General features: G+C 42.7%; 1 protein-coding gene across 1 annotated transcript; it reads right to left on the bottom strand.

Moving 5' to 3' along the window:
• Positions 1-8,846: 8,846 nt before the first annotated feature.
• On the bottom strand, positions 8,847-10,121 carry LOC131919396 (ATP synthase membrane subunit K, mitochondrial-like). The gene has a single exon (XM_059273583.1). The coding sequence runs from the start codon at positions 9,913-9,915 to the stop codon at positions 9,739-9,741; it is 177 nt and encodes a 58-aa protein (XP_059129566.1). The 5' UTR covers positions 9,916-10,121; the 3' UTR covers positions 8,847-9,738.
• Between the last annotated feature and the right edge of the window lie 8,696 nt (positions 10,122-18,817).

An 18,817-nucleotide genomic window follows, 5' to 3' on the forward strand; every position in this document is an offset into this window, starting at 1 on the left:
CCCTCAGATGGCAGTGACTACCTTCTTGGAGCACTTAACACCAAGACCAGCATTGCTATTGTAGTCCCCAATAGTAACAAAAGCCTTGAGCCTGTTCCACTGGCCAACCTGAGTCTGCTTCTGCACTGACATCTTTAGAACATCATCAGGGATGAGCCCAGGAAAAAAGTCAGTAATCTGAAATTCCTTGATGGGCGGGGAGAATGAGTAGGTCTCCCAGGACTTGTGTAGTGAGCTTTCTCATTGGGACTGCCAGCCCATAGATGACGACATGGAGATGGAGACTTACTATTAATTATGAAAGCCTGGCCTTAGCTTAGACTTTTTTTTTTTTTTTTTTAAACTAGCTCTTATAACTTTTAACCTATTTCTATTAATCTACGTTCTATCACATGTGACTCAGTTACCTTACCCCTGCCCATTATGTTGGACTTGTTCCGAATCCCACTGGTGTCTCCCACGTCCCTAGGTTCATCCCTCTGACTGCCTCTCTGCCGGAAGTCCTGCCTCTTCTTTCCTGCCTAGCTATTGGCCATTCAGCTCTTTATTACACCAATCACAGCAACACCTCTTCACACAGTCCAAACATCCCACAACTGACTTGATCTTCACGTCCTTGACTAGATGGCCCATCTTGGTGATGGGTTTCCATTCCTTGTCTTCAGCTTTACCTCCACAAGCCTCCAAGCCTGGACCACAGCCACAGTGACTACTGCAATTCCCAAAGCCTCCCAGTCCTGGGCCCCAGGGTTCTCCATGCCATCCTGCTGCACCAGCATCATCCATCATTTGGTATTTTCCTAAAGAAGAATAAGCAAATCTAAAAATTTTGATTGCCATCTAGTGTCCCGATCACTATGAATTTGATAATTTTCTCTTTTGCTTCTGACTTATGAAAATTTTATTTATTAAATTCTTAGGGGTGTGTGAAATTTTTTCACCTTTTGGGGCTTGTGGTTTGAATAGCAATGGCCTGTGTAGACTGGGAGAGGCACTATTAGGTGTGGCCTTGTTGAAGTGTGTCACTGTGTGGGTTTTGGGGTCTCAGAAGCGCAAGTCAGTTCTCTCCTTGTTGCCTCTGGATCAAGATGGCTCTTTCTCTAGTACCATGTCTGACTGTACACTGCCTTATTTCCTGCCCTGAAGTAAGTCGGCCCCAATTAAATATCTTCCTTTATTAGAGTTACCGTGGTCATGGTGTTTTGTTTTGTTTTTCACAGAAATAAAACACTGAGACATGGCTTTTCTTGTGAAACAGTGTCTTTATTAACAATGACCTAACGAGATGCTTCCTTCTGTGTAGAAACACTTACATACTCGATGATGCCACTGCATAAGAGCATTTTTTAGAATACCCACTAAATCATTTGTGTAGAATTGTACCTTGTTTCAAACTGAGGATGTCCTTCCATTGGTAGAGTGCCTGTCACACAAAGTCCTGGGTTTGATCTGCAACACTGCATCAGCCTGTAACCTCGATACTCAAGAGGTAGAAGCAAGCAGCCAAGTGTCAGGTCACTCTTGGGTATATGAAACCCTGTCTCCAAAAAAAAAAAAGTCACTTTTAATCATTTAGGATTTGATCCACGTCAGTCATGGTGGTTTGCACCTGTAATCCCAGCACTAGGGAAGCTGAGGCTGGAGGATTATTACTAATTCATGGCCAACATGGGATATATAATGAGTTCCAGGCAAGCATGAGCTATCATGTTCTATAAGCTACTGATAAATCTTTTTCACCCTGATAGCCCTCTCCACCAACACAGCAAACCAAATCAGACCGAATTGGAAAAGCCCAAGTTTGATGGGTAAAGTGTTCAGGGTGACTCCTGGCCCCTCAGAGAGGAGATGGGGCCAAGAGACTGGAAGAATCACGAGTGTTTTCTGGGATGCCCTTATATACCCTGTCGGAGTGGTCTTGAGCCTCTCTGAGGGAGGAGCTGTGTTTGGCAGGCTTTGAAGGGGCGGGTTTAGGGAAAGAGATGGGGGAGGGGAGTTGAGGTGGATCTTCTACCAGGCTCCTTCCAAATAGATACAGAGGTAGAAACTGATTTGAATGTACATAGAGCTTTGAAATATCTCCAAAATGTCACTTTACTCTCAAAGTCCTATGAGGGTACTTTAGAAGATATGATACTTCTTTTAGTTTCATTTTACGTGTACGAGTGTTTTGCCTATATGTATGTTGTGTGTACCATGGTGCCCATAGAGTTCAGAAGAGAGTGTCAAATCTGGAACTGAAGTTACTCTACTGCCTGGTCTACAGAGTGAGTTTCAGGACAACCAGGGCTACATAGAGAAACCTTGTTTGGAAAAAAAACAGAAAATACATTAAAAAAGGTGGTGCAAACCTTTTAATACCAGCACTCAGGATGCAGCCTGGTCTACAGAGCGAGTTCCAGGACAGCCAGGGATACAGAGAGAAACTCTGTTGAAAAAAAAAAAAATGAATAATGTGGTGCAAACTTTGAATACCAGCACCCAGTAGGAAGTGGAAAACAGATCTCTGAATTAGAGGCCAGCAAACTACACACATCGAGCTCCAGGCTACGTAGTGAGAACTCTGTCTCAAATAGGAGGAGGAAGAGAAAAAGATAGAAGAAAGAAAGAATAGAGGATAGAGAGATGGCTCAGCAGTTGAATATAACACCTACCTGGTGGCTCATAACCCTCTGCAACTCCAGTTCTAGGGGGATCTGATGTTCTCTTGTAGCTCCTCAAGTATTGCATGCACATGGTGTACATAACAATGCAAGGCAAAACACACACAAAAATCTTTGTTTGTTTTTCTGAGACAGGGTTTCTCTGTGTAGTTTTGCTGCCTGTCCTGGATCTCGCTCTGTAGCCCAGGCTGGCCTTGAACTCACAGAAATCCGCCTGGCTCTGCCTCCCGAGTGCTGGGATTAAAGGCGTGCACCACCACTGCCTGCCAAAAATCTTAAATAATAGAGGGGAAATACACAATTTTTCTTAGATTGGAAGATGATACATCTGTCCCATACTCATCTAATTTCAACACAATACTAACTAAAATTCCTTAAATATTTTTTAAAATATTGATTGAAGTAAATGATAAGCAGCACTGGTGGCGGCGCTGGTTACTGCATGGAAAGGTCATGGTCACGACAGAACCCAGTATTAGTTTTAGAGCTTTATGGGGGTGGGGGGGCAGAGACAAGAGAACCAGGCCTGGGGAGGAAAGCATGTGCAGAGAGATGGAAGATGGTGGGGGGAGAGAGAGAGCAGAACAGAAAGAGGGTGGGGTCTGAGTCACAGCTCTTTAAGGCGCAGATTGTGTGACCACACTGTGCTTACTTGATCACCAGCGCACACTGATAACGTAAGACACAAGACCCTTTGCTTAACTTCTGAACTGCGCATGTGCAGTCATGCAACTGGAGTAAGGGCAGAATTCTAACATTGGTTCTGGGTAGAAATTAAGAAATTATTCTAAATTTAGAAGTAATACAAAATCCAAGTAGCCAAGGCATCCTTGAAATAGTAAATTTAGCCAGGCAAGGTGGCACAGGCCCTTAATCTCAGCACTGGGGAGGCAGAGGCAGGTGATCTCTGAGTTCGAGGCCACCCTGTCTACAGCCTGATTTCCAGAACAGCCAGGTCTACACAGAGAAACCCTGTCTCAAATAAACCAATTTAAAAAAAAAAAAAAAAAAAGGAGGAAGAGAACAAGAAAAGGAAAGAAAAGAAATTGTAGCAGGATTTCTAATTAGTCTTAATAATAAAAATCTGGAGTCAGATACCAGGGTGAAAGCTGAAAGACCAGAGAACCAGAGCAACCAGCCACTAGAAAGACTTCTTACCTCTAGGAATCCTCAGCCTGAAAAGGCCGAGCTCCTGTCTCTACCCAGCCTTACCACTTCCTCTTGTTTCTTCCTCCCAAGTGCTGGGATTAAAGGTGTGTGCCACTACTGCCTAGTCTCTAGTGGCTAGCTCCTCACTCTGATCTCCAGGCAAGCTTTGATATAGCACAAACAAAATATCACCACAAGAAATAGTAAATTTGGAGGATCTACCCAGCATTAGCCTGTCAAAACAAAATCACAATTATTCCTGCTATTGCTACACAAGGATAGTTCAAAGAACAGGCCCAGGAAGCAATTGAGGGCTAGGTGTGGTAGCACACATGTTTAATCTCAGCACTCTCAGGAGGCAAAAGTAAGGCAATCTGAGTTCTGAGTTAGCCAGGGCTCCATAGTGAGATTGTGCTTTAATATATATATTGTTGCCGGGTGGTGTTAGCACACACCTTGGGAGGCAGAGGCAGACAGATCTCTGAGTTAGAGATCAGCCTGATTTACAAAGCAAGTTCCAGGACAGCCAGAGCTGTGACATAGAAACCTTGTCTTGAAAAACAAAACAAAACAAAACAACCATATATATATATATATATATATATATATATATATATATATATAGAGAGAGAGAGAGAGAGAGAGAGAGAGAGAGAGAGAGATCGTGTGTGTGTGTGTGTGTGTGTGTGTGTGTGTGTGTGTGTGTGTAGTGTGTGTGTAGTTATGGGGAATTCACCAGAGAAGAATGCCCAGACATGGGTTTAAGCCAATAGAAAATCTTTATTAGCTGGCTGGCGACTACACTGGGTGTTTGTAGCCCTGAGCCTTCCTCAGGGTGAGCTTTTAAACACACAAAAAAAAACATGCTCTGGGTTGATATACTTCAGTTAGTAAGAACAGTTAGTCATAAGCAGACTTACAGAAGCCAAAAATCAAGGTTAATATATTTAGAGACTTTCCCGAAATCATGGGCTGATGGATTAAGTCTTTGTTTTTGTTTTGGCAGGTGGTGCTGTCTATGTGCTGGGTTTTATAGCCTGGATGGCACTTCCATCATGGAATCAGTTGTGCTAAGGTCTGGGGCCCTGTTGCAGTATGTGTACACACACACACACACACACACACACACACACACACACACACACAATCAGTGAGATGGTTTAATGGGATTTTAAAAAATCATTTATTATTTTATGTGTATTAGTGTTTGCCGTGGGTGTCAGGTCCCCTGGAACTGGAACTGGAGTTGTAGACAGTTGAGGGCCGCCATGTGGGTGCTGGGAATTGAACCCAAGTTCTCCGGAAAAGCAGCCAATGTTCTTAACCACTGAGCCATCTCTCTCAGCCCTAATGGGATGTTGTTATGAATTCCTGTAAACCATGTTACCTGCTCCATCTATATTATTTTTGAGACAAGGTCTCATGTATTCCAGGCTAGTCTCCAACTTCCTGCTATGTAGTAGAAAGGATGACCTTGAATTTATAATCATCCTCCTTGGGTGGTCGGTGAAAGTTATCAAAACATTTCAAGAAGCCAGACAAAGTAGGTCCCAGTCAAGTGTGATGGCATTCTCCTGCAATACCAGCATTTGGGAAGTTGAGCAGATTGCCACAGGTTTGAGGGCACCTTAGCTACCTACTGAGTTCAAAAGCAGCATGGGCTGCATATTGAGACAATATCTCAGGGGGTGGGGGTGGGGATGGGCAGAGACATAGCTTACTGGGCAAAATACTTGGGGTGCAAGTGTAGTGATCTGAGGTTGATCCCCAGCTCCCACATAAAAAGCCAACATGGTGCCATGCATTTGTAATCCTAGTGGTAGAGAGGTAGAGGCAGGCAGATTCTGGGACTCACTGGCCTGTAAGCCAGCCTCATCTAATCAGTGATCTCTAGGCTCCAGTGAGAAAGACAGACATACACACACACACACACACACACACACACACACACTCTCTCTCTCTCTCTCTCTCTTTCTCTTTCTCTTTGTGCGTATATACAATAATATGTGTGTATACAATAATATATGTTTGTGTACAGTAATATATATGTGTGTACAGTAATATATGTGTATGTATATAGTAATATTATATATATATATATATATATATATATATATATTCAGTAAATAAGCAAATATTTGCTGGAAAGAGATCCCAGAGCTGCCTTCAGTAGACTCCTCAAGTCCTGTAGGGAGCTTTAAGTATGCAGCTTTCACATGAGTTATCACCCAGGCTGGGGTGGGCTTTTTGGTGGTACAGCTGCCTTTGAGTCGTCCATGCTCCTGGAACTAAACCTTCACCCATACTGCTGTAGATAGCCCCCATAAATTCATTGGCTTATTAAATTGGAATTGGGTCTATTGTTTCTTTGGCCTATTCTTGATACCCTATATAGGGTAAGCAGTTTGATACCGTGTTTCAGAAATAGAATGGACAGCTTCTCTGGAAAGACACCCAAGGTTGACTTCTGGCCTCTGTGAATACACATGTACCTGTACACACACACATACAAAACAAAAGCACCTGTTCCCTTGCTTAGTATGAATGAAGGGGCTGAATACAAGTCATGATTATATTTTCACCAATGTGTGTTTGCAGCTGTGATGGTTGTTGTCAATTTGACAAAATCTAGATCACCTGGGGAGATGGGCCACGGGCCACTCAGCTTGTCTGTGGGTGATTATCTTTTTTATGTTAGTTGGGGTGGGAAGACCCAGCTTTCTGTTTGTTTGTTTGTTTTTCGAGACAGGGTTTCTCTGTGTAGTCTTGGCTGGAATTCACTCTGAGGCCAAGCTGGTCTGGAACTCACAGAGATCCACCTGCCTCTGCCTCTGCCTCCTGAGTGCACCACCACCACCCTGCAGGAAGAGGCGTCTTAATTGTGGGTGGGACCATTCCCTAGGCAGAGAGTGTTGAAGGGAAGCGAGCTGAGCACTGGCATGCATTCGTGAATTCAGTGTTCTTCTCTTGACTGTGGCTGGAATGTGATGATCTGCTTCAAATTACTGCCTCTTCAGCTTCCTTGGGATGATGAACTGTGAGTTAAAACAAATCAAATCCTTTGTTCCTTAAATTACTTTTGTCAGAGTATTTTATCACAGCCACAGAGACAGAATGAAATGAAACAGAGACAGTTAGTGTTTAAAGCGGGCAGAAGGGACTGGAAGATGGCTTGGAGGTTAGGAGAAATTGGTGGTTTTGCAGGAGACTTGGGTTGGGTTCCCAGCGCCTACATGGCTGCTAACAACTATCTGTAGTTGGAGTTACAGGCAGTTGTAAACTGCTGGATGTGGGTGCTGGAAACTGAACTTGGTTCCTCTCCAAGAACAATAGGTTTGATTATCCACTGAGCCAACTCTCCAGCCCCCCTCCCCTTGTTTTATGACACTTTTGTTTTTGAGTATCCCTGGCTGTCCTGAAACTGGATCCCTAGTCCAGGCTGGCCTCGAACTCACAGCCGAGTTCTGTCTGCTGCCTCCTGAGTGATGGGACTAAAAAGCATGAGCAATGGCTGACTTCTTTAAAGACTATGTAACCCTTGCTGGCCTGGAACTTACTATGTAGACCATGCTATCCTCAAACTTATACAGAACTGTTTGCCTCTGCCTCCAGAGTGCTGGGATTAAAGGCAGGTGTGCACCATACCTAGCCCCTTACTTATATTTTTTGTTTGTTTTTCCAGACAGTATTTCTCTGTGTAGCTCTGGCTATCCTGGAACTTACTTTGTAGACCAGGCTGGTCTCAAACTCATAGAGATCTGCCTGCCTCTGCCTCCCAAGTGCTGGGATTAAAGGTGTGCAGCACCATTGCCAGGAAATTTTCTTTTGTCTTTGTTATGATACAGCACTGGATGCTTTGGCGGTTTGGACCAAGGTGCGACACGCCATGTGGGTTCAGCAGCGGCGGCTGCGGATGCCATGGCAGGATGGAAAGCTACTCACACCCCAAGCATATGTTCACGTAGAAAAGAGTTTATTTTGGGTTTAGGAGAAGGGGAGGAGAAAGGAGAGAGGGAGGGGGGAGTGGGAGAGAAAGAAGCGCGCATTAACTTGCGAGGGGGTGGTTTCCTCTTGGGGGGGAGCGGCTTTAACGTATGATGACGTCAGGACGCTGGGCGGGTCTCCAAGGTGCAGGTCAGAATTCTAACAGTCATGGCATAATTTCCTGCTCGCTCTCTGGAAGCTCCTCTATGACGGCTCTATCCTTCAGTCTTCTACTAGAGTGATTTCCCAAAAAACAAAAAGCAGTCTTCTGCCTGAGTATTTCTACTGATCCAGTATTACTAGCTTTTTAAAGTTGCCTTTAAAAAGTACCAGGGGTTGTATGTAATACACTGAACTCCATAGAGACAGAGCCTGGCAAGTGAGAGCCTGGTGAGTACGGGGGCCACTCTGGGCCTTCAAGAAAATCAACTAAATACAGGCAAATGAGATCCTAAGGAGTGGAGAGGCCAGATTCCATCAGATGAATTCTCTGTGCAAACTTTCCTTTCAGGGAGCACAAGAAGTACTCAGATGCTTCTGTCAACTTCTCAATTCTCTAAGAAGAGCTCAGAGAGGTGGAAGACCATGTATGCAGAAAAAAGGAGGAAATCTATGCTTGCAGACTGGCTACACTTTAACCTTAGCACTTGGGAGGCCGAAGCACGAAAATTTGAAAAATTTGAGTTTGAGCCTAGCCTGGTCTGCATTGGGAGCTTCAGAACAGCCAGGGCTACATAGAGAGACCTTGTCTCAAAATAACAATAACAACAACAACAATAATAAAAATAAAGTGTTTAAAAAATGGAAAATTATGGCCAGGCAGTGGTGGTGTGTGCTTTTAGTCCCAGCACTCAGAGGCAGAGGCAGGCGGATCTATATGAGTTTAAGGCCAGCCTGGTCTACAGAGCAAGTTCCAGGACAGCCAGGGTGACACAGAGAAAAACTCTGTCTTGAAAAACAAAAAAAGAAAAAAGAAAACCTATATCGCCCTACAAGATGAAACCAAAAAGGAGTTCAAGGACCCCAGTGTGCCCTGTTCTGTTGCTCTGTTCTGAATATTGCCCCAACCCAAAGGAGAACATCCTGGCTATCTATTGTTGATACTGTGAAGAACCTGGGAGAGATGCATGTTCTGTGACAATGTCCTCTGAGATTAAAATATTCCATCCTGCAGGGATGTCCTTAAACAGAAGGTAAACAACTCAAAGAAGCATCAGGAAGTCCTTGAAACTGACCAGATTCACTAGTCCCCTTCTGCCAGAGTAAGCAATAAAAGCTGAGAGTGTAGTCCAAAGTTTTTTCTGGTCCCTCCTGGCCTCATGGTCCCACAGCCACTTATATAATAATCATTCAGATGCTTAATATTATTTACAAACTGTATGGCCGATGGCAGACCTCTTGCTAACTAGCTCTTATATCTTAAATTAACCCATTTCTATTAATCTATGTTTTGCCAGGTGTTTCGTGGCTTTATCAGTCTGCTGGCATGTTGCTCTTTGGGCGGCAGGCTGGTGTCTCTCTCCAGACTCTGCCTTCCTCTTTCCTGACTCTCTCCTTGGATTTTTCCCACCTGCCTCTAAGCTGCCTTGCCAAAGGCAAAAGCAACTTATTTATTAACCATTGGGAACAATATATATTCACAGCATACAGAAAGACATCCCCTAGCACTTCCCCTTTTCTATCTAATTAAAAAGGAAGGTTTTAGTTTTAATATAGTAAAATTGTATATAACAGTTATCAAGCAAGAACTACAGTTACAATATCTAATCTATTTGTATTTGGTAAAATTAAATATTTTGTCATCTATCCTATATTTGTGAGTCTAAGGTTTTTTTTTTCCAGGTTCATAATTTATTGTACAAATTGAGTATTACATGATGAGTTGACATCAGCTTCTTCAGGCATAGGACTAACAGATGAGGTCAGACATTTCAAAAACCATTTATGTTACCTTCACAGCTGGGGTTTTTTTAGGCCTTAACTTGAAGTATAAGACCAACAAAGCAATGCTTCTATATGTGGCCAGTACACAATTCATTCTACCCATGAGAGTGTAAGAGTTGAAATACTTTTTAATACCAGTGAACTGGAATTGGCCATCACTTTCTGGACCAGCCATGACTTCTATCTTCGCCCAAATCACAAATTCTGCAGCTGATGTCCTTCAACAAACCCAGCTACCAGCTCGGCCCAACTGGAAGACACCTCTGAGTCTAAGGTTTTATATCCACCTTATCTCTTATCATAACCAAGGAAAACCATAGTTACATCTATCTAGTTTTCAACTACATCAAAGACCCCAGAAGGATATAATATTACCTAAGAAAACAGGAAGTACATTTTTTTTTTTATTTTTTTATTTTTGGTTTTTCGAGACAGGGTTTCTCTGTGTAGCTTTGCGCCTTTCCTGGGACTCACTTGGTAGCCCAGGCTGGCCTCGAACTCACAGACATCCACCTGGCTCTGCCTCCCGAGTGCTGGGATTAAAGGCGTGCGCCACCACCGCCCGGCCAGGAAGTACATTTTAAGTAACTTCCAAAAATGTAGAATGACAGAGACAGCTGACTGCCTGGACAGTCACCCAAAGTTCCTCTGCAATGTTGTGGCATCCATCTTCAGCCTATAGATCTAGAGTCTTTCAGTCACTTTTCCCTGTGTACTGCAGAATATCTGGCAGTCTCCTCTGCAAAGCAGGAACCTGAAGGACCATCTCACCTTGTTTTGGCAAAATTCAGTGGTCATTTTCCTATGGGTACTGTATGTCCAGTTTATACAACATATTATCAAGAAGTTCAGGCAGGGCTGGAGAGATGGCTTAGAGGTTAAGAACACCAACTGCTCTTCCAGAGGTCCTGAGTTCAATTCCCAGCACCAACATGGTGGCTCACAACCATCTGTAATGAGATCTGGCACCCTCTTCTGTATACATAATAAATAAATAAATTAAAAAAAAAAAGTTCAGGCAGGGGGCTGGAGAGATGGCTCAGTGGTTAAGAGCACCGACTGCTCTCCCAGAGGTCCTGAGTTCAATTCCCAGCAACCACATGGTGGCTCACAACCACCTGTAATGAGATCTGGTGCCCTCTTCTGGCCTGCAGGGACACATGCAGGCAGAATACTGTATACATAATAAATAAATCGTTTAAAAAAAAAAAAAGAAGTTTAGGCAAGAGAAGTTTTTGCTCAAATGGCTATCTTCTGCCATAAAGAAAGCAAACTCCATATGGAGTTTCTTTGATGCCTGTCATCTTCTTTGAAGTAATTGTTGTTGTTGTCAGGAGCAGACTTGTCTCACTGTCCCGAAAGTTCTAAGTTCTTAAAAACATTTTAAATGCCATATTCTATAGGTCTTTGAAGTGTTTGAAAATTACCTATCTATCTGAAATATATCTCTGTATATCTAGAAAACCTAGTTAACATGACTATAAGTTTGACTATTAAAAATGACTATTTATTTGTATTTTTAATTATATATTACATTTTAAAATGAGCTGCATAAGCATAATACCCTAAACAAGAGTAGAAATATGCATATGGTATAACAAAATTAACTCTAAATTTGTATCAATAAACTAAAATCCATAGCAATGTAAAACATTTCAAACAAGTTATTGCTCTTTAAAAGTAGATTCAATAATCTACCTTTTCATCCTATCATATCTATATCCCCTTTTCTTATTTAGAAAGAGATTGCATTTATAATCAACCTCCTTGAAATAAAAATAAACATTTATAAACAATGTTTTGGGAATTTGGGTGTAGTTTTTCATTCATACTACTTCCTACTGATTGAGGGCACTGACAATCTTATGGGGATCCTGAGAAAATTAAGAATTATTGTTAAATCTTCTTTGTAGTAGTCTGTGAGGCTGTATCAATCTTTCAGGGGGTCTTGGTTGATCAAACCATATTAGCTTGGAAGCAATCCACAGGTTCTTATCTTCTGTGGAAACAAAAGCAGAACCTCTTTTCCAAAGCAATGTATCCTTAGATACAAATTTTGAAGTCAAGATATATTATTTATTTATTTTTTGAGACAGGGTTTCTCCATGTAGTTTTGGTGCCTATCCTGGACCTCACTCTGTAGACCACGCTGGCCTCGAACTTACAGAGATCTGCCAGGCTCTGCCTCCCAAGTGCTTGGATTAAAGGCGTGCACCACCACTGCTTGGTTCAAGATACATTTAAAATATATATATATTGGTATAACTGAGCGGCCTTTACAATCAAATGTCTTTCTACAGTTAAAAATTCCAAAAATGATATAATGCAGACTCTGTGTGATTTAAATGGCTTATTTTTTATATTTCTTTTACTATCTCTTTAAAGATTTTATTTTTAAAAATTATCTATTTCTTTATATAACTGTATATCCTCCTTTTCCTCTCTCTTCCAAGCCTACATACATTTTTACACATAATGTAAACCATTTAGAGGTTTATTCCATCTGCCTCTGTCCTGTGTGTATCTATAATCCTTTTCTGTACATTGCAAACTGCAGCGTGGCTCAGATTGAAGCGGTAGCCCTGGCTGCTGACTCTGTCCACTTTAGCTTCCCAACATGGCAGTGGGCATGGAGAGTCCCACTTACCCTGCCAACTCTGGGGTGCATGCCACCATCAGGTAGTATGCAGCTGGCCCATAAAACCCTTTTGTCTATGTGAGTAAAAGCTAAATCTGCCATGCAGTGTGCTGTGTAGCTTGGAGACAGCTTTGTGTACCAATGTAGGAATCTGCCATGCTGCTCTCAAGCCTGAATGCTGTGGGGTCTCTGTACTGTGGCATCTTCTGTACTATGGCCCACATAAGACATGAAGTAGGGGGCTGGAGAGATCGTTCAGTGGTTAAGAGCACTGGCTGTTCTTCCAGAGGTCCTGAGTTCAATTCCCAGCAACCACATGGTGGCTCACAACCATCTGTAATGAGATCTGGTGCCCTCTTCTGGCCTGCAGGTGTACATGCAGGCAGAACATTGTATACATAGTAAATAAATAAATAAGTCTTAAAAAAAAAAGACATGAAGTAGGAAGCTGATTTTGGCTCCATTTTAGAATCTCTTATTAAGTTCCCTCAGGTTTTAAGTGAAAACTTTTGCTCCACGTTGGGCAGCCAAGTGTAGTCGAAAGTTTTCTCTGGTTCCACCTGGCCCCATGGTCCCACAGAACTTTAGACTCATAAGATAGATAATCAAGTATTTTCTCTAATTTTGTCAAACGTAAATGGATTGGATATTGTTACTGTAATTCTTACTTAATAACTTTTTGTTTTACTATATTAAGGTTAAAACTTTCCTTTTTAATTAAACAAAAAAGGGGAAATCCTGTGGGATAATGCTCTTGTACACTATAAAGATTTGTCACTCAAATTGGTTAGATATAATGCTGATTGGCCAGTAGCCAGGCAGAAAGTATAAGTGGGGCAACTAGACTAGGAGAATTCTGGGAAGAGGAAGGTTGGAGTCAGGAGTCACCAGCCAGACGCGGAGGAAGCAAGATGAGAATCCCAACCTGAGAAAAGGTACCAAGTCACGTGGCTAAACATAGATAAGAATTATGGATCAATTTAAATGTAAGAGCTAGTCAGTAATAAGCCTGAGCTCATGGCCAGGCAGTTATAATTAATATAAGCTTCTGTGTGGTAATTTGGGAAGCAGCTTCTGGGTATTTGGAAGACTGAAGGAGTAGAAACCAGCCGAGCTTCCTGGAAGAGGTTTAGAGGATCTGAGGCACTGGATAAGGACACTCTCCAACCTACTGAGCTGCCTGCAGGCTGTACAGTGTGCTCTAGGTTCTCAGCTCTCATGAGCTGTCCCCCAAGCTCAGGTGGGCCTTGATAATACAAATGTCTTTGAGTCATTTCTGCTCCGATAAGTATTCCTCACTCATATTCCTGTAAATAACCCCAGTAATACTCTGGTTCACAAAGTTGGACTTTGGTGGTATCTGTACTTTGGCCTCTCCTGGGATCCCTATCTGGGGTGAGTAGACATGTATGTTGTATTCCTCAGGAAGAGTTTTGTCACCTAACAATATAGGTGCTAACCTAACAGCCTAACAACACTGCTGCAGATAACAAGCCGCCTAAGGATAAGAAGGCTGGTAGGCTAAAGGGAAAATATGAAAAGAATGTAGCTGCCTATAGAGCTAAAGGGAAACCTGATGCAGAGAAAAAAAGGGGGTTGTCAGAGCTGCCAAGAGCAAGAAAATGAAGAGGAGGACAAAGAGGATGAGGAAGAAGATGAAGAAGGAGATGATAGTTGGGTGATGGTGGCACATGCCTTTAATTCCAGCACTCAGGAGGCAGAGGCAGGCTGATCTCTGTGAGTTCAAGGCCAGTCTGGTATACAGAGTGAGTTCCAGGATAAAAAAAAAAGAAAGAAAAAGAAAAATGATGATGAATAAGTTGGTTCTAGCAAGGCTGGGCAGTGGTGGTGCACGCTTTTAATCCCAGCACTCAGGAAACAGAGGTAGGCAGATCTCTGTGAGTTCAAGGCCAGCCTGGTCTATAGAGTCCCAGGATAGCCAGAGCTGTTACACAAGAGAAACCCTGTCTCAAACAATAACAACAACAATAAAAGTAAAATAAAATAAAAATAAATACATAAGTTGGTTCTAGCAGGTTTTTTTTTCTTGTCTGTAAAGCATTTAAGAACCCCCCTTCATAACTCATCCCTTTTTTAAAATTATTTATTTTTATTTTTATATGCATTGGTGATTTGTCTGCATGTATGTCTATGTGAGGGTGTTGAATCCCCTGAAACTGGAGTTACAGTTGTAAATGTAGAGCCTAGGAATTGAACCTGGGTCCTTTAGAAGAGCAGTCAGCGTTCTTAACCACCAAGCCGTCTCTCCAGCCCCACAACTCACCTCTTTAAAGAAAAAAAAAAAACACATTGAAATGTAAGACTGTGTGAGATTGGTTTTTAAATTATACATTGTCTTTTTTGTATTGTTAACACACCACTGGACAAGTCTTTAAATAGCTCTGTCCTATTAACTAACTGTACCACTAGCGTAGCTTGGTACAGTCTGAGGGTTGTAAACTGGCATAGAGATTATAGCAGGTTCTTTACATATGGAGACCGTAGGGTTTAGTTTTCCCTTGTTCAGTTGTCTATGATTCAGTTTATATAAAAATTATTATTGCCTGTTAACTGAATACCACTCTGTAAGTGTAAAAAAAATGCAGCTGTTTTGTTGATGTTCTGAATGCTTCTAAATCAATACAATTTGTTGTTGTTTTAAAGGTACCAGGGATTTGGGCTAGAGAGACGTCTCAGTGGTTAAGAGCACTGGCTGCTCACAACTGTCTGTAACTCCAGTTCCAGGGGATCTGTGTGGGACCCCTCAGAGGCTATTAAGGTCTTACTCAAGGTCAGAGAATCTGAGCTTGCTTTATCCAGCGGGGCTGCATAAGGAGATAATTTGGCCACAGGTGTGTTTATCAGTTGTTTGGAAGGGTCTACACTTGACTGTATGGTGTGCTTTGATCATGCAAGGGGGAGGTCTTTCGCCTCTCCCTTTGGCATATTATAAGAAGCCCTTTTGAATAAATTTCTGGGTGACTGGGTATTGATCCACTGCCCCCCTGAAGCTATCCCATGTCTCTGTCTTTCTCCTCATCGTCTAGGTCTATCTTTCTACCTAATATTTCTTCGTTCTTCTCTCCTCCACCCAAGAACCCTTCGATAGGTGGGAGCAGGTTGGAGCTGGACTCCCACAGACTCCCACAGATCTGATATCCTCTCCTGTCCTCCTGGGAACCAGGCACACAAGTGGTGCATAGACACATATGCAGCCTAAACACTCACACACATAAAAACAAACAATTTTCAAAGGTACAACACTTAGTGGTTTAAACAATAGAAATACATCTCCTCAGTGCTGGAAGCTTAGAGTGCAGGAAGAGGGTGTGAGCAGAGTTGTTTCACTCTGAGACCTTTATTGGCTGTTTTCTCTGACTTTTCCATGGCTTTTAGGTGTGCCATAATCTTTTCTCCTCATATTGAATATTGACATTAGCTGTGTTAATTTTGCTTCCATCCTTTTGATTTTATTTAATCATAATTGTCTCTTTAGAGACCCTCTTTCCAAATAAAGTCACATTCTGATGTAATGGAGTTAGTAATTTTGAACAAATGTGTTGCCTCATAAGGCAAAAGTAGAACTAGATATATGGTCGTTTGAATGTAATTGACACTCGTAAGCTCACAAATAGTGGCATTATTAGGAGGTGTGGCTTTGTTGGGGTAGGTGTAGCCTTGTAGGAGGAAATGTGTCATTGTGGGGGTGGGCTTTCAGGTCTCCTTTGCTCAAGCTTTGTTCAGTGTGACATTCAGTTCACTTCCTGTTGCTTGTGGATCAAGATGTGGAACTCAGCCAGGCAGTGGTGGCGCACGCCTGTAATCCCAGCACTCGGGAGGCAGAGCCAGGTGGATCTCTGTGAGTTCGAGGCTAACCTGGGATAGAGTGAGTTCCAGGAAAGGTGCAAAACTACACTAGAGAAACCGTGTCTTGAAAAACAAACAAACAAACAAACAAACAAACAAACAAACAAAAAAGGGGCTGGAGAGATGGCTCAGAGGTTAAGAGCATTGACTGCTCTTCCAGAGGTCCTGAGTTCAATTCCCAGCACCCACATGGTGGCTCACAGCCATCTATAATGAGATCTGGTGCCCTCTTCTGGCATGCAAGGATACATGGAGGCAGAATGTGGTCTACATAATAAATAAATAAATCTAAAAAAAAAAAAAAAAAGATGTGGAACTCTCAGCTCCTTCTCCAGCACCATGTCTGACTGCACAATGCCATGTTGCCCACTGTGATAATGGACTAAACCTCTGAAACTGTAAGCCACTCCATTAAAAGTTTTTCTTTTTAAGAGTTGACATGATCATGGTGTCTCCTTACAGCAACAGAAACCCTGACTAAGACAACCATGGTCATTATTAGATAATAATTAGCATTTAGCAGATGATGAGTTAGCATAGAACATTTGTGTATGGGCTATCTTATTAAATAACATTATGTGTATTTGTGTGTACCTGCAAATGTTTATATGCACAATATGTGTGCAGTTGCCCAAGGAGGCAGAAGAGAGCTTCTGATTCCCTGGAACTGGAGGTTTGGGTGCTTGTCAGCCACCTTGTTGGGGCTGAAATCCAAACTGGGTCCTCTGCAAGAGCAGTAAGTGTTCTTAATCACGAGCCATCTCTCTAACCTTGGATATCTTTTCAAAACAGAACCAAAAATATTTGCTGGTTGGATACTGAGGATGTGGTAAGAAAGGCTTCAGTTGAGTGTTGGTTTCATGATGTGGATGAAAGACAGGGCCTTCCTCAAATAGAAAGGACTGGGTGAGCTTACTGTGGGGAGAGCTAAGAGCCTTGGTCTGAACATGATGTTTTGTGGGGGTTTAGGGTGTTTATTTGAGACAGGGTCTTGGTCCTTGAACTTGCCAGGAAGCAGAAGATGACTTTGAATTGATTCTTCTACCCCCCATTCCCAAATTCTGGGGTTACAGGCACTCACTGTCATGCCCAGCCCTAGACACATTAAGCTTGACATGTTTATTTGCCATCTACGTGCACAATACACCAGAACAGATCAAGAAATTGATCATTTCAAAAGATCAGACAGATTAACTGTTGAAACAAAAAGACAAGAGGATGATACGAGGAGCCTTAGAGAAAAGCTTTGGCAGTTTATCCAGTGGGATAGAAGAGAAGAGTGGGTAGTTCCACGTGGAAGTAGGCCAATTCTTGTGCTAATGTGATAATATGTCCTCGTTTGGTTTTATTTCAAGACAGAGGTTCTCTGTGTAGCCGGGGCTGTCCTGGAACTCGCTCTGTAGACCAGGCTGGCCTTGAGCTCAGAGATCCACCTGCCTCTGCCTTCCAAGTGCTGGGATTAAATATTGTATTTAGAAACGGCAGGCGACCGCCCGAGGGGCAGGTCTGAAAGTCACTCCCACCATGCAGACAGCGCTCACATAGAGGACTTTATTTAGGGAAGGGAAGAAGGAACGCAGAGTGTGCTTCTGGAGGCTGAGGAGAGGAAGGAATGAGGGAGGAGGAGAGAGGGCGAGAAGAGACAGAAAGCGGGAAGAGAGGAGGGTGCAGATGCGGCCTCCTGGGGGGAGAGAGGGAAAGGTGGGCAGAGCCCACCGCTTAAAGCGGGCTTAGCACGTGAACAAATGGGCTACATAGGATGACCAGTCAGGACCCTGAGCGGACCAAAGTACTGCCTGCTTACTGGCTAGGTCCCCAAGGGGCCGGCCAGGCAATGGTAAATGCTAACATTAAAGGCGTTTGCCACTACTACCAGTCTTGGAATGAGCTTTTATGAGTTAGGATTTTTGTCAAAGGAAGAAGGAAACAAATGGTCTTAGAGTTGAGAGATGAAGGCTGGTCTTGAACTCACAGATTACCTGCCTCTGTCTTCCCAGTACTGGGATTAAAGGCTGTGCCACCACTGCCTGGCTAATTTATTCTAGAGCCCAGCCTGAGTGGGGACTTTGTTTGTCCTCTATGTTGGCTGCACGTGTTTCACCCTCCTGACTCAGTCAGCCTCTCAAATGCTGATTACAGATGTGTAATCTATAATCCCACCAGGCAGTTGATAGAGAGAGTCATAGGAACAGCAGTCCTCAGAGGAAATGAGCTGTATTTAAAGCAGGAAGGCAGACAGACAGGAAGAATTAAGGCTGGAGGATTTTGTTGACAGTTTCTAAAGACTCAGTTCTCTGAAGGTTTTGGAGCAACTGGAAGGGGTGGAGGAAACTGGATCGGATTGAGGCATGTAGAGAACTCTTGAGGTTAGACTCTGGGAGGTTCAAATTTGGATAGTGGCTAAGGGAAATAAATAAGTGATTAATTAGTCTTGATGCCATTTTATTTTTTGGATAGCATATATCTTTTTGGTTAATTTTTTTCTTTTCTTTTCTTTTTTTTTAAAAGATTTATTTATTATGTATATAGCATATGTGACTGCAGGCCAGAAGAGGCACCAGATCTCATTACA

This window comes from Peromyscus eremicus, chromosome 9, assembly GCF_949786415.1.
Source record: "Peromyscus eremicus chromosome 9, PerEre_H2_v1, whole genome shotgun sequence".
Taxonomy (NCBI): domain Eukaryota; kingdom Metazoa; phylum Chordata; class Mammalia; order Rodentia; family Cricetidae; genus Peromyscus; species Peromyscus eremicus.

What these genes read in the sequence shown, in the direction of transcription:
- LOC131919396 (XM_059273583.1), bottom strand. Translation starts at nt 9,915, where the DNA reads ATGGCTGGTCCAGAAAGTGATGGCCAATTCCAGTTCACTGGTATTAAA.